General features: G+C 42.5%; 1 protein-coding gene and 1 non-coding gene across 3 annotated transcripts; one reads left to right on the top strand and one right to left on the bottom strand.

The window, feature by feature from the left end:
* Positions 1-25,367, top strand: LOC115759296 (protein cappuccino). 2 transcript variants are annotated; one of them, XM_030700198.1, is made up of 8 exons: positions 1-445; positions 6,696-7,175; positions 10,854-11,378; positions 18,608-18,789; positions 22,903-23,668; positions 23,735-24,754; positions 24,839-25,139; positions 25,220-25,367. In XM_030700198.1, the coding sequence occupies exons 1-8, from the start codon at positions 124-126 to the stop codon at positions 25,317-25,319; spliced, it is 3,696 nt and encodes a 1,231-aa protein (XP_030556058.1). In that variant the 5' UTR covers positions 1-123; the 3' UTR covers positions 25,320-25,367. The 2 variants fall into 2 exon arrangements, with proteins under 2 accessions (XP_030556058.1, XP_030556059.1); XM_030700199.1 differs by lacking the exons at positions 1-445; positions 6,696-7,175; positions 10,854-11,378 and adding an exon at positions 16,476-17,114.
* Positions 12,155-12,247, bottom strand: Trnay-gua. The gene is made up of 2 exons: positions 12,211-12,247; positions 12,155-12,190 (listed from the first exon to the last, which is right to left on the bottom strand). It is a non-coding gene; the product is annotated as a tRNA-Tyr (tRNA).
* Positions 25,368-25,393: the final 26 nt, after the last annotated feature.

The following is a 25,393-nucleotide window of genomic DNA, read 5'->3' as shown; positions in this document are numbered from 1 at the left end:
CAGCAGCAGCAGCAGCAGGCGCCGCAGCAGCAGCGGCAGCGACAGCGACAGTCGACAGGAAAATCGAAACCAAGTGCGATACTCAGCCCACAGCCGGTGTCCAGCAGCCAGAAGGAGCCAACAATGGGCAATGCACATAGCCAGAATCGAGCGGCCCTTGAAAAGCCAGCGGCAACGGGCGACAGCCTGCTGCGGCTGGCGACGGGCGGGCGCACCGGGCCCGGTTGCATGCCACCGACGGTGGCACTGGAAGAGCGTCGCAACAGCAGCAGCAGCCATCAGGCGCGAGTTTTTAGCCGTTTTGTAAAGCAGAAGCGGGACGTATTCCTACAGGCGGCACCTGTGTCGCCCACCTCGGCGCCGGCCTCGCCACTGGCCGAATGGGGCATGCCGCCGGATGTGGGGCATGGACAATTGAATGCCAGCGTCGAACAAATGGATTTTCGTAAGTCAATTTCGAAGTTGAGCAACAATATTTTTGTTTTGTTGTTTTGCTTTTGATTGTTATTACTCTACTTTCTTCTTATTCTTTTTTTTTTTTTTTGCCTGGTTCAAATTCAGTTTGTCCGCAAATTCTATTTTTTTCTCCTTTTTTTTTTATCCCCGGTTGTTTTTATACCCGTGCCGCAGGCCTGAGAGTGTATACTTACTTTCCCCGAAATATCAATCATTCTTTCTACGCATTAAAACACATTTTTATTATTTTCAAATTTTTGTATATTTCTTTTTTCTTAACTATAAACTTTTGCATAAGTCTTTAGGCTTTTACAATTAGAAGGTTCTATGCCTTTTATACTATTTATAAAATTTTTGAGTGTCTTTCATTCGTTCCTTTTTCTATAATTTATTTATTTTTATTTATGAAATCCATTTAATTTCCATTTTAATTTTATTGGCCGTTTCCCATTTCATCCCATTTATCAAATTTATTAAATTTGTATTCCTTTTTCATATAATTTTCATTTATTTAATTTTTTTAGGTTTTTTCCATTTAATTTCATATTATCTTAAAATTCATTATAAAAGTAATTACAAGATTTTCCTATTATGCCTATTTTTTTTAACTAAGACCAATTTTATAATAATATTATTTCGTTTCACTTATTCCTAAGTTAACGAATTGTTCTATTCTCAATTTAGAGTTGTTTTGATTGAAGTATTCTTCCTCTTATTGTTTTCGACTACGGGTATATCAAAGTCGTGCCTTCTCGTCTGTATATTTTTTTACGCAGCTCAGTATGGCAACTCTCGATTTTTTTTGCATTGTTTTCTTTTTAACTTGTGCTGACTTTTGTTTTATTATACAACTCTGGCAACCCTAGAGCGCGCACTAAATCTCGTCCCTTACACTCTCTCTCCCTCTCTCTCTGTGTCTCTGTCTCTTTCGCACATTTTCTGCCCGTCGACTTATTGCAATTTAAGCGTAGTTTAAATAAGAATTTTCGTGCAAGTTTTTTTCGAAATAACAAAATAAAAATCCCAAACTTTTCATTGAAGTTTTATGAAATGTTGTGTACTCTTTTTTTTGCTGTACCTCTCGCCTGTCCCCGCCCCCTCCCCCTCGGCGTGCACCCTGCCAGCAGGCAGCTTTTGTTGCTTTCTGCCTGCGCTTGAATGTTAGAAAATTTCTGAGCTTTACTTTTCCGCTGGCGTTGCTTGTTTTCGGCCATGGCTTACAGTACTTGTGTATATATCGTACTGCCCCCGACTGTAGACGCCCCCCCCCCTCCCCCTCTAACACCCGTCCCTAGCCGCCGCACTCGACCAACTTATTGGCATGTAAGCTGGCAAAATAATATCTTTACTTGCGTACGCATCGGCAAAGTGAAATCAAAAATTTATAGATTTTAGTTATTCATGTGAAATCTTTAAGATGTTGCTTTAAAATAAGAAAATAATATAAAAAAAATAAGCTAACGAGAAAATATGACTGCCTGCAGTTCAAAGCGTGGCACGTTCACAATCATAACTCACACAGATACTCGCACACACACACACAAACACACACAGAAACGGATTGAGATACTCAGATAGAACCGACCCACTTCAAAAACTTGACTCTGTCTATCAAAAAACGCGTTGACTTAAATAAAAAGAAGAAAAACTTGCAGACTGACTTCGAGTCGGAGAGCGGCCTTCACCAGTTCAAAACAAATTGAAATATAAACGAACCACATTGAGTATACGTTCTTATCAAGACGAACTCTTAATGCCCTAACTATTGCAGTTGTTGAGTAGGGAACCTAGTTCGAGGGCTAGGTTTGTTTATAGATGTATTGACATTAGTATTAGCCTAAAAGTCAACATGAAAATCTATTGTTAAAATAAAGTCAGATTTTCGCGAAATTAAAAAACTCTATTTATAAGTTATGCCTAAAATCCAAACAAAATAATCAATTTATATTCATTTATACGATGATAAAAGTTATATTTTACTCAACTATTGATAATCCAAAAAAAAAATCGCAAGATTTGATATATCTACTCCCGATCAAACCAAGAAACTGAGAAGAAAGTAATTTGCATTGCGTTACAAAACAGCTGTCATAGTCGTTCAAGCCCAACAGTTAGTGTATACAAATTGACGCCGAAATAACTGAGCGAGCATTTTGTGCCTCTGCTTTTCCTGTTTACAAAGACGTACTCCTATCCAATTCGAATGAAAAGCTAGGCTGCACGCAGATCGGCACACAAGTGGATGCTAAGGGCGGGTAGTGGAGAGGGAGAGCGGGTAAGGGGTGGGGCAGGGCTGTTGGCTATATCAAAAAGCAATTCAAAGGCGGGCCTGCATGGCTGCCATTGCAGCGGGCAAAGTCCAAAATCAAATCAACGAAAAATTTGTAAACGTGCCAAGGCGCGATTTTGCAGCGCGAAATGCTGCTATCAAAAATTCCCTTTTAAGCGTGAGATAGCTGAGCTGGCACGCCCCCATTCTACCGCCCACCGCGCAACTGAAAAAGCTGCGCCCCCATTCATTTCACATACACACAACAAGAATTCGTTTTTCATGTTTTTTTTTTGTTTTTTTTTGTTCAAGCCTCTTTCAATGCATAAATTCATAATTCATGTGGGCCCTAAGCAAAACTCAGCGGCCTCCATTTGCAAAAATATAAAAAGCAGCCATGGAATTTGCGCGGGGGGGGGGGGGGGGGCTGCGAGGATAGGGTATCCGCTGTCGGATGCGTGCAGGTCGTTGCCGCTGTTGTTGTTGAGTTGAGTTTCGGCTTAGTTTTGGCGCCGACTGCAGCCAACAACAACAACAACAACAACAACAACAACTGGCGACGTGCTCAGTTAAGGGCCTACCACACACACACACAACCACACACACACTCACACTCACACTTCGGCTGCATAAAAAAGTTTGGCATAGCACGTGGCAGGCCGCTAATATTTATGGCAATTAGTTTTAATAGTTTTCCTTGTACATTTTTGTGTAAAATTGTAAACTTCTAGCACTGCCACGCTACTCGGCTCCCTTTTCGGCTATTGCTATCTCACTCTGCATGCTCGTTGTACAGTTAAAACAACGGTTTAATGTTGTTGACAATAGTATTTTGTGTGTTCGTTCGCTAATTCAAATCCAGCTATATTTTTGGCTTAGTTCATTTAACAAACTCCATTGTGACTAGCTTATATAATATTATATTGTGAATCACTTTAACAGTTAATATACAAACTAACTTCACAGTTTTTTCGTAACCACCTAAAGGTATGCTGCATAAAAGCTGCGTCAACAATTGAGCTTTTGAATTTGTATTTGAACAAACCGCCTGAGAGTAGACCCTAAACCACCATGATCATTTTTTAAGCTTCCAATAAACAGCATCTGTAATATGCCAATTGAGCAATTGCAGTAAAACTTAAGAATTGAATTACTCCACATATTCACTTACTCAGTATTTTTTTTTATTAATAAAAAGTTTCTTACACATTTCGAACAATTCAGTTCCGTTAAATACATGCATATTTAAAGTAGCTGAACCAGCTTTTATAAAAAAGATTCCAAAGTGAGCTAGTTCTTTCTTTATCTCTCTCTCTCTCTCTCTCTCTCTCTCTCTCGTCGTCAGTCTTCCTTTGCACTGAAACGGACTGCGCTTCCTGCTGATTGCTATTAAAACATTCGCCTTCTTAAATACAGATTATATTGTTATAAATTCAGATTCAACAAGTCATCGATTAACATATTGATTCCAGTTGCTTTTGTTCTTTGACGCCGTTCGTTCATTTGCACCGTTCAAATTACAGCTTTGAGCCGCCAACAACAAACCTCCAGTTGCTCTCTTCCATTCATACGCTCTGCCGCTCTCACGCGTTCGGCTTTGACTTCCAGGCTTCGCTCACATGTGGCCCCCATAAACCAGTTGCTCTTGTTGTTGTTAGTTACGCTTTGCACTTGCTGCCGCGCAGATCGTTCAAGTCGCACTCTTTGTTGTCGTCGCCGTCGCCGTTGCCGTCTCTATCGCTTACGGCTAATTGGAAAATGTGTGTATGAAAAGTGAAAAGTTGTGTTAGAATCGACGCGTAAAGTTTTGCAAAAAGCAAGCGAAAATTGACATCTGAACGCGAGAAAGAGAGTGACAGAGATAAATATAACAGTCAACACATTTACAGGTGCTCGCACAAGTTGTTGTTTTCTTCAACGTTTTGTTTTATCTTTTGTTTTGCTTTCAATTGGCTTTAATTGCCAAACACAGGAATTAAACAATTTGTTGGTGTCTTGTCAACTAGAATAAACCACAAACCAAAAAAAAGAAGTAAATACATATAATAAAAGAAAACTGACGCCGCCACGACATTCCCATGCCCGTTCCCGTGCCCGTTCCCGTGCCTGTTCCTGAAACTTCCCGCCACCCGCTGCCCGCCAGCTGACCCATAACCAAACCAGTTTCGAGTTGTGCCCTGGCTTTGTTTTGTTTTTGTTTGGCATGCTCTTATTTTTTGGTTTTTCTTGTGCCGCTTTTCATTCGTCATTTGTCATAATGCTTAACCTTTTGCTTTTGAGTTCATTTTCCATATGGATTTTCATAATTTTGCGTTAGGGTTTTTAGTTTCAGTTTTCAGTTTACCTTTTGTTTGGCCCATTCCAATGAGAACGCTCAGACGCGCTCTCTCAATCTCCACTCTCCCATTTTATTTGCTCTCTCGCCCGCGCTCTCACTCTTGCCATGTCTTGCCGCTTTCCAGTGGCGCTTTGTTTTTATTTACTTTTATTTAATTATTATATTTTACACATGTCGTGTTTTCTGAATGAGCTGCAAATGCCGCAATTGTCAGCCATAAATCAATGAGTTCTTTATTTGTTATTAAGTGGCTTATTTTGTTTTAATTGAAATTTCTGAGCACATAGCTCATCTTGCGCGCACTTCTATCTCTTGTCTTTTTTCTCTACCTCTTTCTTTCTCTCCATCTCTGCTGCCCACCGCCAGATGACGTCGTCAGCCTGGACTACAACAGCGACTCCGCTGAGTTTCACAACTGCAGCAGCGACGATTGCTGCTATGCATCCACTTCCACATTGACGCAGCAACAGCAGCAGCAGCAGCAACGTCTGCACTCCCTCTCCATGTCTACTTCTTCATCTGCTTCTTCTTCTCCCAGCAATGATTCCGATTCGCTCTTTGGTAACTAACGCAAAGCCCACATTCTTATTAGACTCGTGCATGTTTCTAATTAGAAATGGATGGAAAATAGTTCTGAATGCTTTGCAATTGAAGTATATCTTATATGCAGCATTTTAGCAAAGATTTGCCTTTAATATGATATACTCATATATATGTTTTTAGTTGAGTTCGTTCTAAAATACATTTTTTTAAGTTCTTATGTCTAAATGCCAGCATGTTGAAACAAAAGAGTTGGGGATTAATTATCATTGCGTACATATATCAAATACTAAATACATCGTATACAATTTATTCCACACAATTCAATATCGACTGATAAAGCCAAAGTTATATGATGGATTAGTCCGATGATTAGATTTGTCTTCATCTGTTCCTATGGCAGCCATATGATATTGTGGTCCGATCTGAGCGATTCCAATGTGTCTAATGCCAACAACAAATAAGAGACTAGTTGATCTAGAAGCATGCAGACATAGAGAAGGACTTGGCCTTACCAATATTGATCATGAATAAATATAGCTTAGGCGCAAATTTTTCTTACAAAATTATAGTTCCCACATGGAAAACATTCATATTTCTTCAAATTCTAACTTATCCCCTTGTATATTAATAATCAATGAATGTGAAGTAGTCAGAAATGAATATGAAGATGTGTACATACATTAGAAAAGTTTTGTTTGAGATATTTTTTGGATAAAAAGCAGATGTTGTTCGACCAAAGAGATTGTTTATTAGTCAAATTTCGACTAGAATTCAAATGTTTCCTTCTAGGTATCAAATTGGAATTGTTAAGAAATTAAACAATTACAACTAGTCCAATAAGAAGTTTATGTGTAATGAGTTTTGTATTTCCAATAAATTATATACATATTTTATAGCAGAAATTTTACATCAAATATTTATATAATTTTTTGGTAATACAAAACTAAAGATTTGCCTTGCAAATACAATTTTCGGAATCATATATTTCCCGATACTTTTAACATACAATAAATACCATATAAGCCAAGTGTTCTTTCACATGAACCAGAAAGTTGCTTTGCCTGATCCTCAACTGTATTCCTTCGCTAGATCTCAATAACAAGGACTTGCTGGAATTGAAGCGTCGCTGTCGCGCCGATAAGATCGCCTGCTTGAGCCTGAGCCGGATCACGTACCTGAGCATTGCCCATGATCAGCCGGAGCAGGCGCAGGAGGCGGAGCTGCTGCAGAAGGAACAACTGTTGATAACGCCGGAGAGTTCGCCGGATGAGCGCATGGCGCTGCAGCTGGGCAAGAAGCTGGCCCAGGTGCTGGGCACCACGGGCACACCGCCGCCGTCTGCCATGGAATCGGGCGTGACGGCAACGGCCACGGCAGCTGCAGCGGGTGCAGCGGGCGTTGCCGCAGCGGCTGTGGCGGTGGCCACGCCGCGTGTCGACTCGCCCCTGGGCAACAACAACTTCAACATATCCAAGGCCAAGAAGGTGGAGCTGCAGAATCTATCGTCGCGTTTTAGCGCTGCCGTTAACCCTACAACGCCCACACATGCTTCGGATGGGGGCATGGCAGGTGAGTCGAGAGCATTTATTTGCACATTTCGCATTCCGGGACGAGCTGGTCACGTGAGGGTCGCCGTTTTCCATTACAAACGCATTAGCTGAGTGGGCGGGAGACGGGTGGGCGCGCAGGCATGGCTGGATACAGTTTGTGCCTTTTGGCGCAATTCGGGAATTATTCAAATTCCCACTTGGCCCCTTGCAAATCAAACGAAACGCGCCGCGCGGCGCCCAAAAACCCAATCTTCCCGATGCTGGGCTCAGCTTCACGACCAGCTCCACTTGTTGTTGTTGTTGTCCCGCACTTGAAGCCGTGTGTATGCTCAAGTGTGTGGCCCTTGTGTCCGAAAATAAAAAAGCACAAAAAAAAAACCTAAAAGCCCTGTCCCTTTTTATACGCTTTTCGTGAGAGCAATGAAGTATATGGGTTATTCAGTTTCAATTAGTTTAAAATTTTAATTCAATAAGAGAAGAGAGCGAGAGAGCGAGTGGAAGAGAGTGAGATAAGAATAGGGAGAGCGGAAGGAAAGAGAAAGAATTGATACAAATTGAGCATTAAAATTGTAAATATTTAAAAATATTAATTTTCATTTGTATATATTAAGTAAAATTTAGAGTTAAACAGAGTATGGCTTAGTCGGCTACTCACAACGCTAACAACGTTTTTACTTGTTCTCCGACTGATGTTCGGCGCCAATTTCAAAGGTAAACACCAGCATCGAGGTGAAGTGCTTGTTAAACTGTACGGTTTGAGGGCCCATATCTGGAATCCCAAAGGTTGCCAAAAGATAATTGAAGTTGGCAACGTTCAAGGACCACAATTGAAAAGAGAATAACAATATGTTTAAGGAGTAGCAGCAAGAAAAAAACTAGCTCAAAACTAGTTGCTATTACAAGGTTTTACAAGTATTTTTATGGATAGTTAAAGCGGAAAAACGAAGAAGATATGCTACGACTGCTAGAAATTTGAATGTCTGAGAATGTTTGGATTAGTCATAAAATTACAACATGTGCGCGACTTTAATGTCTTTGATATCTGTTGTAAATGAAAGTTAGCTGTGAATATTTCCGATCTGAATGACGTGAAAAAATGCAGTTAAATTTGAAAATTGTTTTAAGCCTGTGCGCAAGGTTAAGTTAAGGGTAAATCATGTCCTTAGGGCTCTGAAGTCCGACAGGACTAACAGGCTTTCCAGTTACATTATTAACTGCCTCTCCAGATCTTAAGGCTTGATTTGCCAACAACAATTAAAATATATTTTTCAATCACATTTATGTTCTACTCTGTAAGAGGTATCTAAATAGGGTATCTTATAGTTGAGCTCTCTCCCTCACTCTCGCTCTCTCTCGTTTTGACTATATCAAAACTTTTCCATTTTTATCCAATTTTTATTGAATTATGTTTGGGCTCGATTGATTTTAATTACATTCCCTAATTGCAGCTTGTACACAATTGTAATTTTTATGTACTTGACAATACGTGTATTATAGCCACCCCCCCCCCCCCCCCTCCATTTCCCCTTTAATTGCCTTTGTTTTACATGAAGTCAACCAGTTACTCAAGGGTATTTTGAAAAAGTTGTATCAAGTTTTTTAATTAACTCGTGTCGCTGCCATTTTTCTACTTGCCTATCCCTGGCCAGACTCCCCCCTCTCCTTCGCCCTCTGCAACTTCTTCCTCCATTCAGCTTCATTTTATTGTTTTAGCAACTGATCCGATCAGTTTGGTGCCTAAAACAAACCCCAAGCCCCGAAAAAGTGACGCTAAACGAAAACAATAAGAATTATTATTTAAGAAATGAGATGGAAGGGCTATCTTCGGCTCGCCGAATATTAAATACTCTTAAAGACATTGCGACTTACTGAGTTCGAAGTTTTGATTGAGTATATTGAAGAAAAAAGGATAAATTTTTTTCATTCCCATAGCAGCAATACGATATACTGTTTCGGTGTTGATTTGGAGATTTTCAGGAGCATAGTGAAACATGGGTTGGGACAAGGACAAGAACTTAATTTTCCGTGACGGATATGTGATATAATTATCAGTGCCTTATATATTTGGTCAAAATATCTTAAAAATCGAATGTTTTTAAACTAGTTGTCCGATTCAGACTAAAATGGCTATATCCAAAAGGATTTTCCGATCAAGCATATATATACATATATTCAGGCATATCTCCTATCACGACAAATTGTTAATACCCTCAACGAGAGTATAATCAAATTTATAAAAAAAATCCCCCCGAGTCGGGACCCAAAGTAATTATTGGCACATTTATGCAAAGGCTCGCGCTCGTGCCGGTCGCACATGATATTTAAAATATATATAATTGCCAGCTAAAATGTATATAAAATCCCCGGCATGCCCTTAAGTTTACAAGAGCAGCCCCAGCCAATCCTGCCCAGCCGTCCCCGCCGCCGCCCGGCACCTAATGCCCGTCTAATTGCGCGTCCGCCGCTTGGCTAACAAACAGAGCCAAAGTCGTCCCCAAAAGGGGGTAGAGAGAGTGAGAGAGAGTGAGAGAAAGGGCCCGGCACGCCGAAAACATTTGTAAAAAACTTAAAAATTGCAAACACGTCTTCATTGTTTACAAAATGTCGGCCGGAAACAGGGCTCCGAGCAGCGCCCGGCTCCATTTTCCAATTCCCCATTGTTGTGAGTCCTTAAATATAAAAAGTAAAAAAAAAAAAAAAACAAAGTTTAAATTTTAATTAAATCATGTTGTACAGAATGATGCACGTGGGAACTGGCAGCAGGGCGGCGGGCATTAGGGCGGGGCTGCCACTTGGGCACACAGTCAATGATGATGGCCGCGATAAGCGCTCCGCTGGGTGTGCTCAGGCACGGACTGGGGCCAGGACCAGAACCAGGCCCAGGTCCACCAAGCACCAGCTCCAAAATTGGCCAAGTCAATTGAGCAGCAGGCAAAGGAGGAAGTCAGGACCCCTCTCTCTTTTCCGCGCAGCATTTAATAACGCATTTCTATCGAAAATGTTGCCTCTTAAGATATACAATTTGCTCTAGATTTGTTTGCTCAGGCAAAACAAATTGGCTGCCACGCAACGCGATTATTGGGTATATTCATATTTAAAGAGCTGCTCTTGATAGAGTTCATTAGTCTTAAATGATGTTAAAGACGGCTTAAATATTGTATGCATCAACAAATAAAGGGCTCTAGTCGGAGCCGACACCAAATGCAGCTCGACCCAAGGAAGAGGGGGCGCGTCGATGGCTATAACATGAAAGATACTTGATCTGTATACACTCTGGAAACTAGATGTCAAATTTGGTGACTCTAGCTCTTAAAACATACGAGATTTGCTCAAAATGCAGTTTTGCTATGTCGATTCTTATCGTTTGCTTGGAAATCGGGCAAGTTATCGATTATCAAAAAGAAACTCTTACTACGCGGGCACTAGAAGGACCTACATTCCAAATTTCGAGTCTCTAGCTCTTATAGGTTCTGAGATTCTTGGACTTTGAAGTTTTTAACTTTTACAAATTTAAGAAATATTAGGTTGTTCTATCGCTAAGAAAAGTTTAGATGTAAGGTATACTTTATTACGATTACAAACAAGTTAGCATTAGTCCAAGAATTGTTTATTCTCTTTCGCTCCCGCGTGCATATATGCACATGTTTCATTCTAATTTCATTCTCATTTTCTTTTGTTTCATTTCGTTTCGTTTCAGCGGTAGCAGCAGGTGCAACAACAGCAACAGCAGCGCAGACTACGACGCCGACTGCGTCATCAACGGCGCTGGAAACTCAATCAACTGTTATAATTTCGTTTAAATCATCTCAAACACCAGCGACGACTCAAAGGCCAGCCACGCCCACGGACAATGGTGGGGCGACGGAGGGCATGCTGCTAGCCGAGGAGGTTCTGAATGATGCAGGCCCGCTGCCGCCGCCGCCCGGCTATGGTACGCCCACAAATTCGTTGCTGTCGAGCAATGTGCTCAAAAAGGTGGCCAGCTTCTCGGTCGAGAGATCTTCGACGGGCAACAGCAGCAGCAACGGCAACGGCAGCGGCTGCGGCAGCAGCGCGGCCAGTGCTCAGTTGCCAGCGCCAGTGATGGCATTGGCAACGCCACCTGGCGACGAGAAGGAGTCAACATTGACGGAGCTGAGCGTCGCTGCCGGCGCGGGGTCGCGACGCGGTTCATCTTTTGTGCCGGAAAAGTTAAGCTTCGCTGCATATGAAAAGTTCGAAGGTAAGTCTCGCAAAAAATATACATTTGAACGCACCGCCCGACCACGCCCCCGTGCCCCCTACATGACTCAAGTCAAGCGCAGCCAGCGGAGTGTGAGCCGTAATTTTACCAGTTTTATATATTTATATATGTATATAGATATATATAATATCTGTATATTTCGTCGAATTTTTGTGTGCTTTGCTGTTTGCCTTCTTCCGTCGAGCTTGGCAAATTTTGCGCCACGTTTGATTGCGTTTCGTTGTTTGCCCAAAGTTAACAATTAGTTGCCTACTCCACCCCCGTAACCGCCCACCCGCCTCGGCCACCTCTTACCCATTGGAACAACAGAAATCAGTTAACCAATCAAAAGACAGTGCGCCACTTGAGTGAATTATTAGCACGGTTATTGTAACTGTAAAAATAACAAACCATGCCTGGCGCCATCTATTGAAAGTTATGTGTAGATCTTGAACTCGACTTTAAACTTTACTCAGTTTACATTTTTGAAGATATTTCCATTTATTACTTTAGTTTTCCCTATTTTCATCAATTGGCTCACGGTTTTTTGGTTTTTTGAAATTTATTTTTGCGTTCTTTTTTTACGGGCTTGAGGGCATTTTGCAGTAAGAGAAGTTTAGTTTGCTATTTTCTTTAATTGTATTATATTTTCCTTAATTGTTCAATTTTCATGGCTTAAAAATTGTCTCAGCTTTTATTGCAAAATATTTCATTGAGTTTGCTTAAAGATTTACTCTCTATTTGAAAAAAAATAAAAAAGTAAAACGTTTACACCATCCTTCGAGCCGGATTTGAACCAGCGACCTATGGATTTCTACAATTGCATATAACTCTACAGTCCACCGCTCTACCAACTGAGCTATCGAAGGTGTATTGACAGTGCGACGTTTGTTTGCCAATAAAAGCTACTTTCGGCTTACTATCAATTTATTGACATTAACAAAGTTTACTTTCGCGCTATACAAGTTTTTCAACTCTTTCATATATTTTTTTGGGGACTTTTTGATGGAACTGTTTTTTTTTTTTAATATATTTTCTTTTATTCAGAAAATTGACAACATTTAATATTAGTTATCAACTGCAAAAATGTATAGAAAATGGATTTGCTTTGTGTGACTGCGATAAGTTTGTGTTGTTTTTGTTAAAGTGAGCCAAAGGTAATAGTCGGGTCCTATAAATAATACATTATCGTTATCAATAATAAGAGAATAATTAAAATTTAAATAATCTAAAAGAAAAATATTTTTAACTAAACTCAATTGAAAACTTTAATATAAAATGTAAAAAAAAATGGAATACATTTCCAAAAATTCCCATAAATATTTAGCATTTCAAATATTATCGCAACGCGCCCCTTTCCTAATTTAAAACCGCTCTTCCCGCATTTTTGGTGACTCAATTTCTTTATTTATTTCTGGAATCTTGGCTAGTATTTACGGGTCTTTCGGTCTTAAGTATTTATGTTGCGTCTGCCAGTTAAAGCTTACGGCTATGCAAATTCACAAATTCTTTGTGCCCCCGGGGGCAGCTAACTAGCCCAAACCCGAGCCCAGTTTGGGCCCAGTTGAACGCCCAACGCCCACCGATTCCCACGCGGCGATAAGATTAAAGTTTCAGTTTTGCGACGACATTTTTCTTGCATACTTTCGGGCGGCATCTTTAAATCGATGCGTCGCGTCTTTGGCATTCGCGCCTTCGCTTTGAAAACATGCCACAAAAATGCGCCTGCCACGCCCACACCAAAAACTTGTCGCATTTTTGTGCTAGCTGCTGCTTGTTTAATTATTTCGTGTGCCGGCAACTATTTTGCACCAATTTTGTGGCCAGTTAGGCGCAACGTTTTCTATCTTTCCATTTGTGTGTTTGTGTGGCACACTAATTGGTTGCATGCTGCCGCTGCTGCATGCCACGTCACGAGTCGCATCAACGTCTGCGGCAAATTAATGCAAACAAACATTTTAACGCCTCGCTGCGCAAACAACAGAAGCTCCGACGTCCCATTGAAATCCAAAAACCCACGCAATTTGCTGTCCTTCGCATCTTTCAGCTACTGTTGCTGCAGCTTCCGCTACTGCTCCTGCTCCTGCTCCTGCTCCTGCTCCTGTTCCAGCTGCTGCTTGTCAGTTGTCTGAAGTGGCCATCAATTCTTCCTTTGCTGCCGTTTTTGTCGCGCCAACAGCAGCAGCGCAGACTGGCCCAAAATCTGATTTATATGCCCGGCAACGTCACGTTTGCCACTCAAAAGGACCAAAACGCACCATCAAGGCGCTGCAACTAGCGACTGGCATCCGCGTCCGCATCCGCAGCCCCAACAATGTTTGGGCAACGCGTAATGAAACAATATTTTGGTGGACGGATATAACGCTCAAGTTGGCCGGGTTCGGTCTAAGGGAGCTGTGGAGTAGCTAAAGCTGCTCTTGCGATACCCTGGAAAAGGCTAAATGGAAGGGGTATATTGCAGTTTTGCCAAATCTTATTTGAATTTAACGTTCATCAACATCAACAGCCAAGCTGTATACGATATTTTTGTTGCAATCGATATATAATATATCGATTTGCAGTCACGTTTTCTTCAGCATATTGCTTCAATATGTAAAATATTTTCTCGTATATCATGCATAGCTTATTTCGTCCAAAGCCAAATTATCGATAAATATCGATTCTCTAACAAGAGTGTAGGTTCTTGTACGGCATACAGTTGTTTTTCCATTTACAAAATATTGATAAATATCGATTTTATAACAGTATTCTTTAAGTATATCTTGCATACACAGATACAGATTATATAAACTTATCGATGACTCAGCCCAGCCTAATCGATAAATATCGAAAACTATGCATAAGTTATTAAAAATCTAATAATTTCAACTGGATTAAAGGTAAACCCAAAGGTAAATACAAATGTTTGCTGCGCCAGCTCGATGCTAAATACAGGGTATTTTCAAGTCGAGTACTTTCGCCTGGAGCATTGTTTCTTCTTGTTGTTGTTGCTGCTGCTGCTTTGTGGTCGTTTCTGTGAAACGTTTCATTTTCAGCGTTTTGTTGTCTGTTGTTTGAAGCGAAAGTGTTGGCTGTCTGCGTCGACGTCGGCGTCAGCGTGAACGCTTGCCGTTGATGAATGCAACGCATGCATGCGTGCAACGTCACGCCTCCCTTACCAGCTGTAATCATGCCCCTCCACACACACACACACACACACACACCCGAGTGCCTCTCCTCAAACGCTGTCCACTCGCCAGGCAACGAAGCAGTTATGCAAATTTGTTGGCCGTCGTTTCGCGCGGTTTCATCAAAAGTTGCCAAACGATGGCGGGGACACATCTACCCCGTCCCAACTTGCACGCAAAACACACCCTGCACCCCTTGGGCTGCTGGCCACAAGGCAAATCCACGTCTGCCCAGTTTGGCCTATCAATGACGTGCGCTTATCAGCTTTGATTACATGAGCCTAATGATCAGTGTATGGGGTTAGGTTTTTGATTACGGTTTTGGATTTATTGCGTTTTTATTTGAGCTGTGCGAGGCGCAGGGTTGTATTTCGCGGAACTAGTTCACCAGTGAATATATCAGTTAAATGATTATATGCAAATAACAAAAACAAAGCACGCTTCAATATATTATTTAAATACTTTATGCAAAACCTAAGCAAATGAGTCAACGAACTAGTTGGTCACATCAGCTTCTGTATTTTTATTCTAAAACGTTGGCAAGACAAACATAAAACGTGAGAAATAAGTTAACGCATAATAATTTTCTGATTAACTAGAATAACATATGTAAAAAATGAACTAGTTCATGAACTAGTTTAATAATACAAATATACATAAATAGGCAGAGTTATAAGAAACTTAAATTTAGAATTAAATAGAGAAACACATTAAATGAATTTACTAGTTCATGGAAGTAGCATGCAGCGCATGAATTGATGAACTAGTTAAATATGTTTGAAGAAACATAAATTTCTGATTAAATTAAATTGAATTAACTATATTATAAAAGTGACTGCAGCTTGTGAATTGATGAACTAGTTCAATATTTCACAGTCCGTTTTTAGAAAGAGTTGATTTTATTGTCTCTCTGATACTCGCATTATCTCCCCCCTCTCACTCTCTTTATTTTATGTCTTGCCCAGTAATCGAATCGAGTAGCGTAGTAATTGTTGTCATATCAGCTCGCATGGCTATCAGTTACAGAAGACTCAACACTTCATAGGGATATTAGAGTATGTAGCCCGTGTAGATTAATCGACAGTCATAATATCGTAAACCATTTTAATTGATCTGCGACGCAGTATTCAATATGAACAGTTTTGTTTTTAGTTCCATTATAAAGAAAGTTTAAGGAAATCAACAATAACATCAAGAGTTTTTGATTTCTTTGCTTATCGAGTGCTGTTATCTAGATGAACATGCAGTTAATTTAAATGGTATCATAGTTCATTTTTGCATGAGTCAGTTCCATGAACGGTTTATGACGCACTCTTGATGCGAATCTAAGGCTGAAGTGTTGGGAAACACTTGAATCTGAGTATAAATAATCCAGGCACATGATTCAATTAGAAAGGTAACTAACTAGTCGAGCACGTCCGACCTAAGCAATACCCTATACCAAAGTTATTATGCTAAAATATACTAAAAACCAATTTGAAGGGATCACAAGGTTGAAGAGGCTCACGAACCGAACCTTAAGAATATGCTTTGGCTCGGATCATAAACCAAAGCAATGATAACTTATGTTGGGTTTGCTTAGTCTGAACAGGCTTGCTTTACTTAATATACCCTATACCCTGTTGGCCACTGGGTATAAATTAAAAATACCCTAAATTTGCAGCTATTGTTATCAGACCATGACTGATAAGGTAGCGACCTTGCCAGGGTGTTCGGAAGGGCGTTCAGGGGAGAACTGCAATTCGTATGTCATGCTATACGCCTTGGTTATAGTACCTATATAGGTATATAGTTCTGGTTCCAACAGCTGGCACTTATCAGCTGAGCAAAAGCAAACCAACTAAAAGTCGAGCGTTGACTCTGACATGTTCCACAGCCGCAGTCTCAACTAGTTGTTGATAATTTTGATAAGTCTCGACACTTTTAATTTTGTCAAATGAAAAAGAAACAACAAAATTGAAAAAAAGGAAAATAGCAAAAAAAAACATGACTAAACTGCGAAGCGCTGCCAGTCAACAACGCGCTTCAGTACCAACGAGTTCCTAGTCACACAGCAGCTCCGGGGCAATGCCAGCACTGAGCAACGTCTGGTGCCCGCTCTTCGCCAGGCACGCCCCGCAGGCGGACCAGACGGAGGAGCAGTCGGAGCAACAGCTGCAGCCACCGGACCATCACGTGCCAATTAGTGTGCCGGATTGTGGCATTTTGTGGCGGCATCAGCCGGAAGCTAACATCGTGTCGGCGGAGTCATCGCCCGCACATTATCTCCAGCTAATGTCAATGGCGAGCAAACGCGTTCTAAGCGCGCCGCACTGGCCACCACCTGATGTCGCCCTCGACTGGCCAGCATCCGCCAAGGCGGCTGCCTCCTGCCCGGCTGTGGCTCTCAACATTAGCGTGCACATTGTCAGCCTACGGTTTGATCCGCACGCGCCTGACCCACCACCACCACCACCACCAACCCAGCTGGCAATGGCCATTGCCAATATGCGCGCTCCCGATCCCGTTCCCGTTTCCGTTCACGTCGCTGTTTCCGTGCCCGCTCCAGCTGCACGCGCTGACAGCCAGCGTAAGTTTTATTTGCTCTACACACTGACCAACATTGTTAGGGTATTTACACTTGAGTGCATTGCTTGTCACAGTATTTGTTGTGGCCAAGTCCTGAGATAAGAGATATATTTAGTTTCTTATATCGTTTAGTCTTATGAACCAATATTTCCTTAATCCTCATTAGAATGACATTTCCTCTTACAGAACTAGCTTAGTGATTCGAATCTCATGTCAGGGATATATATGAAAGTAAATAACTAAAAATACAGTTTTGTACGGTTTTGTAAGGTTATCAAAACTCAAAGTATTAAGCATTGAATGAGGTGTATTATTAAACATAAACTAAGTCGTATATATTTTAGCTTTATCTTCATCAGAAGCCGAAGAACTATATAACGCCATATCCGATTGTCGGTTCATAATGATATTTCAGGACTACAAAAATGGCGTATTATAAAGATAAAGCTTGAGACATATAAGTATAAATCCTACGTTGGGGAAACACAATCCTAGGTGGTGATATAGTAATAGCATGCATAAGAATAAAAGTCGGAAGACGGGGCTTGGTGTTACATAATTTATGATTTTTCATAGCATCTCAAGAAAGTATGAGCCTACTTTGTCAGGTCGTGGGTTAAATTGAAAATATTTTTAGATGACTTACAACAAAAATACATCTTAATTATCTTCCAAATCTAAAAGAATCTGCTTAAAACTGTTTTTATGCAAGTAATTTCTGCGCAACTGTGAATCATTTGATTCATTGATTACTTCAAAAATGTACACAGTCGATGGACTAGAACGATCTATTTTTAATATTTCTTTATAAAATAATCAGAAGATCCAATTCCATAATATTGATAGCATATCAGATATTTCTACCTTTATCTATTTGCTTGGAAATGCTTTCATTCAAGTCGATTGTCACACATCAAATGCTTTTTTGTTTTCGATATAACTGTTGAGTAATCGCTCATGTAGAGTATCTTATCTTCGTTGCTGCACTTTTATTATTTTTTGTTTGCTGTTTCTTTGTGAACTTCTTTGGACAACACTTAAATTTATTTATGCCTAATGTTTTGGTAGCCAACACGTCTACACCCCAACCACCCAAAAATATATTGTTGCCTTTCATATTGACTTTTTCTGCTTACGCACACAACAACACACACACATACACACACACACATAAATCATTGTGTCCGCGCGTATGTGGGTTCAACTTGGGCTTCGAGCCGCAGCTGTGGGCAAAGTTTACCCCAAGCCGAGGGTAATACGCGGCATTGACCCGAACCGGAGTCTTTCCTAAAATTCCATCGGCCTATTTTTGTAGGATCTATGACATGCGCATTGAAATCAGTTTCAGTTTCAGTTAAAAAAAATAGTTTAATCGATTTCCATCCATCTTTCACGCTTGGAGGTGGAAATTTCAATAGTAATAATAATTAATATTCAATTGGTTTTTATATTTTCTACATTATAAGCTAATTTTTTTGATCTCTCGATTCGCAGGTCAAATGCTGATCAAATGGCTAATCTCAACGCTGCAGAGCAGCTCGACGCTGGGCATTATTGGGCCGGAATCATTGAATGCAATGGCCCTGCAGTTCTGTCATAATCTCAAATATGTGGGCGTACTCAAGCAGATCTCCAATGAGCAGCAGCAGCAGCAGGATGCGCCGTCCGGTTTTAGCGTAAGTTCAATGCACTCTTCTGTCTAACGGGAAATTGGTCAGGGAGCGGAAGTTGTCACGGTGCTGCCGGAAATAGAGTGCCACGCCCCCCAAACCTCGCACTCGCCCTATGTAACTAACTTTGTCCAAGTCATTAGCTATTGATAAGCTACGGGCTGCAGCTCAAGTTATGCTAACTTCACCTAACGCCCCCCCCCCCCCTCCGCCATCCTCCCCTCCTCTCCTCCTCCGACTGCATATTATGGCCACATTCTATGCTTAAAAATGAACCGCAAAGTTGTGCCCGGAAATTAGCAATTCCATTGCCAGGGCAAATCGCAATGCACTTTCATTTTAGCCTAGCTGCTGTACATGTCAGCTGCATCAGCTGCACCCACCTCCAACCCCTTGTGTTAGTTTCCCCCCTCCTCGCTGCCATATCCTGCAGCTGACGAGCCTGCAAGTGTCAGAACTTGTTAAAACTTTGCCGTCAACTTTGCAGAGCTCAATCTCTCTCTCTTGCTCTAGCTCTTACTCTTCCTCTCTCGAACTGCCCACTGAATGTGGCCAACAGCCTTTTTATACTCTGTTCTCAAAGTGAAAGGGGTATATTGATGCCTATGCATTTTTTGATTGCTCCAATGCAAGCTAAGGACCTTTGACTTGAATATATACACGAGTATATGCATCGCATAACGTCTTAATTTTGCGGACCACGCCCACCAGCGGGCTGGCAAACCAAAAAACTTGCTGTCTATCACAGTTAAGAGGTAGATAGATCACGTATGAGCTGCTCTTCAAATCGAGCCAAACTCCAACCACGCCCATAAATTCTGAAAGTCAAAATTAGTTTTGCCACAGTTTTGAAATGCTTTGGCGTTACATTTTGGGAGTCATCAAATCTATTATCTTCGACTGAGCTTTAGAGACTTGTAAATAGAATACTTACTATTATTTTACATACCCTATGGCCGCATTAAACAAAGTATTTAGAGCTTTGGCAATCAAATAGGGAATAGAAGACCAAGGCTGAGCTTCTTTGAGAGAGCTTCTTCCATCACAAAATAGGACCAATAGGGGCGTGGCATATCGGTAAGACATATCTTGTGCACTTTTGAATAGGCAATGAAAGATTAATGCTGAGCATATCGGAAAGTCTATAAAGAAAGGAAAAGAGATAGCTGCAACTTTGATGAGTATCACGCAGTCTTTAGCAGCCGACTGCAACATTTAAACTCTCTTTTTATTTTTGCCTTGCTAAATTATGAAACCAAAAGAGTTGACTGCCCCCCCGCCTAGTCATGGGGGAGAAGGGGCTGGGGGCGGAAGGTGGGCGTCAGGCAACTGCAGCTGTTTGTTTGACTCTCAGCGTGCGGCTGACTAATGGACTATGTAATACGTTTGCTTTTTTGGCAACGCTTCGCTTGGCTAGCTAAATAAAAATCTCGGTACACTTTTGCCAGCTTTAATTGCCGGTTAACCCCGGCTCAGGCCGATGTAACGCCAGCCCCAGCCCACCTCCCGGCCTAGGCTCTTACCTGATAGTTAACGTTAAGTGTTATTGGCCTGAAGAAATGTCAAAAAAAAAGATAGAAGAACAACAACAGGACTAACAAATAATCAAGCACTCGTCTGTGGGCCCAAATTAGTTTAGGCCAAAAGTTTTAGCCACAGCAGCTTAACCTCAAAATCCCTTCGAGCAAATCCCTTCAGGAGAGAGGGGTGCGGGTGGGGGTGGATGGGTGAAGGGAAATGCGGCGCCAAAAACGAGCAGACAACAGCGTTAAGTGATTTTCTATGTGATGATACTTGAGCTCTACAGATTATGATATCACAAATTTTGTTCGTTCCTCGACTCGCCTCGCCTCGCCTTGACTCCTTGGCTCATGTCCTGCGTGGCAACGTGTCCTGGTCTCCCCGTGTCCCCATGTCCTGGTGTCCTCTTGTCTCCCGTTGTCAATGTGCGCGTCATCAAGTTTTTGGGCAACAGGCCAGAAACAGCTTTTGGCTTAAGCTTGATTTCTTTTGCTCCCCTCGCCTCACCTCCCCTCCTCTCTGTCAGTTGTTGTTGCAGCTCCCATTGAAAGTTTTGTGCGTTTTTATTACTTTGCGGCAAGTTCCAGCGTTTATTATTCTTTTGTGTGCACACGCCGCGCAACGCCAAGTGGCATGCAGCAGGGATATAACTTTGAGCTAACCCAACGGGGTTTTTAAGCGCAGCGAAACGTAAATCGTTTGAATTACAGGGTATTAACGTGGCCAGCTTGAGGGAGAGCAACTTAATTTGATTTCTGATTAGAAAACTAATTTCATTTGAATGAGCTATTTCATGTGTTAGCATAGCAGCAAAATTTCCTATAAAAATGATCTACCTTTAATTTATTTTCATTTATTTTTCATATTTTATGTTTTGTTCAAAAGCTGTCTTTGGTTCCATTTCTGGTCTGAAGACTCAATATTTGTTTCTAATATTGAGATCTAGGCTTGACTTAATAATAGTATATTAAATATGGAAAAACGTTTGGCATGTGTAAATGTATTTTCAAGCTTGATATAGACTGCATTTGAACCAGCGACCTGCCACTTGTCAGTCCGACGCACAGCCTGAAACAGTTCATTGATCTAATAGTATAGATTTATTATTTTTAAATCATTATTATTCTCAACCTAGTTTTTTTTTTATGTAAATAATTATTCAATTTTTCCATGCAGTTCTTCTTTTACTTAATTTTATAGCTTAAACCAATAGTTATTTCAAAATATGTTCATTCAAGAAGATCTACTAATTAATAATACGAACTGTGGCCCAATAGCTCTCCAACCACTTGGCTTAACACCACGAAATGCAATTAAAAATTGAAATTCAATTACACACACACATACACACTCGCACACCCGCCGCTAATCATTCCGAGCTGATGAGTTGGGGCATCCGCTGGGATGTTGAATGCAAGTGAAGTGCAACAGCTGCACTCAGATGCTCTAAGGGCTGAGTGTACCTAGGTATGTGTGTGTGTGGGTGTGTGTGCCAGTGTGTGTTTGCGGGGGCGTGGTCACGTTATCGCACTTGACGCCATTTGCTCAAGTGTTTGCACTTTGGCGGTGCCAACAATTTGCATGCTGTCGCAATTCGAGCAAACCCAAAGAGCCCCATCCAAGCCCAACCGCGCTCCTCTCATCCCTTTCGAGAACTCTCAGGCATGCTGCTGGCAAGCATCCTAATCTCAAGCTAAAACCCGACCGAATCTCACGCATGACAACGCCAAATAGGTAAGCAGCAAAAAGTGCAACAATAAAAACAGGGAATGCAGCAAAAAAGTCTGGCAAATCCGAACACTAAATACTCTATGAAGTTGGCAATAAATTAAATTTTAAAATATACAAATTTTACTATTGTCAGGAACTCTTTTATCCCTTCTACATAAAGCTATGAAGTGTTCGATAAATAAAAAAATACATTTCAATATTAAAATTGTATTTATTAGAAGAAATAAATTTCAAAAAGTATCTTCTATAATGTACTCTATAGTTAACTTCATAGATAATTTCTTACAATTTTAAAAGCTTGAACTTTTCGTAAATTATTTGTTCACATGCAAAGCAGGTCATGAAAAACGAATTTACATATTTGAAGAGCCTAAAAATAAACAACAATAAGTTTAAAGAAAGCATACAACGTATAATCTGCTTGAAAATCGAAAAGAGCTAAACAAGAGTTGATCACATAATTTGTCAGCAGGATAAATATTTGCCAGCCACATGACTGGTGCGCCTGATGTTAACGGCCAAGAAAACAGCCAAACGAACTGCATTTCTTAGTTATTCTAACCCCATTCTGAAAAGGTATAAAAACAGTCAACATATATTCCCCAAGCTCTCCTCCAGGGGGAAGGGAGGAGGGATGCACAACAATGACGTGTGCACAATTTGAAGAGCTGAGCTTTAGAGTTCAACACTTTGCTGGGCAAGGGATGACAGCTGGGAAGGAAGGGGGTAGGGCTTGGAGAGCGGATGGCTTTTAAGCTCTGTCGCTTGACACACTTGAGACCAACTGTGAACGGGATGCACTCCAGCTGCAATTAGCAATGGGCCAATAAAGCTTGATCTCTTTTGTTTTTTTCGTTTAACCCACAGCCCTACGAGATGTACCAGTGGACGCACACGGAGCAGCCAACTACCTCGCTGCCGCTTACGCCCGGCAAGCTGGACAAGGTGGCCGCCTGGCCGTTCTCCAGCACTCCGTCGGCGGCTCAGAAGCACTACGAGGGCAGCTCCACGCAAACGGATAGCCAGAAGACGCTGCAGCAGATCTTGCGCAAGCGTCTGCTCAACTGCGCCACACTGGCCGAGGTGCACGCCGTGGTCAACGAGCTGCTCAGCAGTGTGGACGAGCCGCCCAGGCGGCCATCGAAGCGCTGCATCAATCTCACCGAGCTGCTCAACGCCAGCGAGGCGACCATCTACGAGTACAACAAGCCCATAGAGGGCAAGAGCTATGCGGATGCGGCCAGCCAGACGGACGAGCAATGCCTCGGCTCCTGCCAGTGTGGTGCAGCTAATGGTGTGCCGGAGCCACAGCTCGAGCAGAGTCAACAAAACGGTGTCGCAATGGAGCCAAAGGCACCGGAAGCTGCACCGGTAATTGCACCGCCTCCACCACCTCCGCCACCGCCGCCGCCACCACCACCGCCGCCGGGCATGACAGCTGCAGCAGCACCACCGCCGCCGCCGCCGCCACCACCAGGCGGTGGACCACCGCCACCGCCGCCACCGGGGCCTGCCAATGCTGGCAATGGGCCGCCGCCGCCGCCGCCACTAAGCACCTCCAAGTCGGGCACAGCTCTGGCGCCGGCGCCACTGCCAGATCCCGCCGAGGGAAATTGGTTCCTGCGCACAAGCGGTAAGTGGAAGGGTATTCAGGTTTAACCGAAGCCTTTGACTCATATGTTGCTTTATTTCTTTCCAGTTCAACGCAAGAGCGCCGTCAATCCGCCGAAGCCCATGCGCCCGCTCTACTGGACGCGCATTGTGACCTGTGGTCCGCCCGTGCCGCGTCCACCTTCGATCGCCAACTCAACGGACAGCGCGGACAACAGCGGCAGCTCGCCAGAGGAGCTGCCCGCGACTGGCAACGCGTCCGCTGTGCCGATGGCGGCGCCTGTGCCAGCCGCACCCAGCAAGGAGATGTGGACAGAGATTGATGAGACGCCGCTCGACAATATTGATGAATTTACCGAGCTCTTTTCTCGCCAGGCCATTGCGCCGGTTACCAAGCCCAAGGAACTCAAGCCGAAGCGTGAGAAGTCCATCAAGGTGCTGGATCCGAAACGTTCCCGCAATGTAGGCATCTTCTCCCGCAGCTTGCATATGCCCGCCAGCGAAATCGAGCATGCCATTTACCATGTGGACACCTCGGTTATCAGTCTCGAGACGCTGCAACAGATCAGCTATATGCGCGCAACCGATGAGGAACTGCAGCGCATCAGGGAGGCCGATGGCGGCGACATACCGCTCGATCATCCCGAGCAATTCCTGCGTGACATATCGCTCATCTCGATGGCTAGTGAGCGCATCTCCTGCATTGTCTTCCAGGCCGAGTTTGAGGAGTCTGTGACGCTGCTGGTGCGCAAGCTGGAGACGGTATCGCAGCTGTCGCAGCAGCTCATCGAGAGCGAGGACCTCAAGCTGGTATTCTCCATTATATTGACGCTGGGCAACTACATGAACGGCGGCAATCGGCAGCGCGGCCAGGCGGATGGCTTCAATCTGGACATACTGGGCAAGCTGAAAGACGTCAAGTCCAAGGAGTCGCACACAACGCTGCTGCACTTCATCGTGCGCACCTATATAGCGCAGCGCCGCAAAGAGATGACGCTGCCCGAGATGACACTGCCCATTCCGGAGCCCTCGGATGTGGAGCGAGCCGCCCAGCTGGACTTCGACGAGGTCCAGCAGCAGATTAAGGAGCTGAACAGAAAGCTTACGGGTAAGTTGCAAAATGCTTGGAATGCATCTCATAGATACTAATCCTCATACTAATCCTCACTAATCCTCATACTAATCCCTGCAGCTTGTAAACAGACTACGGCTTTGGTGCTAAGCGCCTCCAGTGAACATCGCGAGCCCTTCAAATCCAAGATGGAGGAATTTACCGCTAGTGCAGAGAAATCGGTGGCCAAGCTGCATCAGCTGATCGATGAGTGCCGGGATCTCTTTCTGGAGACGATGCGCTTCTATCACTTCTCCCCGAAGGGCTGCACCCTGACCTTGGCTCAGTGCACGCCCGATCAGTTCTTTGGTTATTGGACAAATTTCACAAACGATTTTAAAGACATTTGGAAAAAGGAATTTACAATTATGAGAAACGAAATGTAAGTAACTTACTCAAACAAAATCAAGCTCAGCTTTCTAACGGTTTTTGGTCTTTTTTCTTTGGTTTTTCTTTTTCTAGAATAAAAAAACCGAAGCAATTGGCGGTGGAAACTCGCCGCGATAGCTCCACTAAGGATCGAATTTCGTGCAAGGCGCGCGTGCGACGCAGCAAAAACTAGTTCTTAGTCCAAAATTTAGTCGTAAAGTTGCATTTAAGCTTAACAATAAAAATCAAAAATATGCTCGCACCATT

The sequence above is a fragment of the Drosophila novamexicana genome, unplaced genomic scaffold (genome assembly GCF_003285875.2).
Source record: "Drosophila novamexicana strain 15010-1031.04,08,12 unplaced genomic scaffold, DnovRS2.1 tig00000193-arrow-pilon, whole genome shotgun sequence".
Lineage (NCBI taxonomy): Eukaryota > Metazoa > Arthropoda > Insecta > Diptera > Drosophilidae > Drosophila > Drosophila novamexicana.
The sequence above is the reverse complement of the archived record's forward strand: the minus strand, read 5'-3'. Positions and strand labels throughout refer to the sequence as shown.

Bases quoted from the DNA above. Each gene is read 5' to 3' on its own strand.
- LOC115759296 (XM_030700198.1), top strand. From the start codon at position 124: ATGGGCAATGCACATAGCCAGAATCGAGCGGCCCTTGAAAAGCCAGCG. The intron at 446-6,695 runs GTAAGTCAATTT...TTCCTTCGCTAG, and splicing joins CGTCGAACAAATGGATTTTC to ATCTCAATAACAAGGACTTG. The intron at 11,379-18,607 runs GTAAGTCTCGCA...CTCGATTCGCAG, and splicing joins TGCATATGAAAAGTTCGAAG to GTCAAATGCTGATCAAATGG.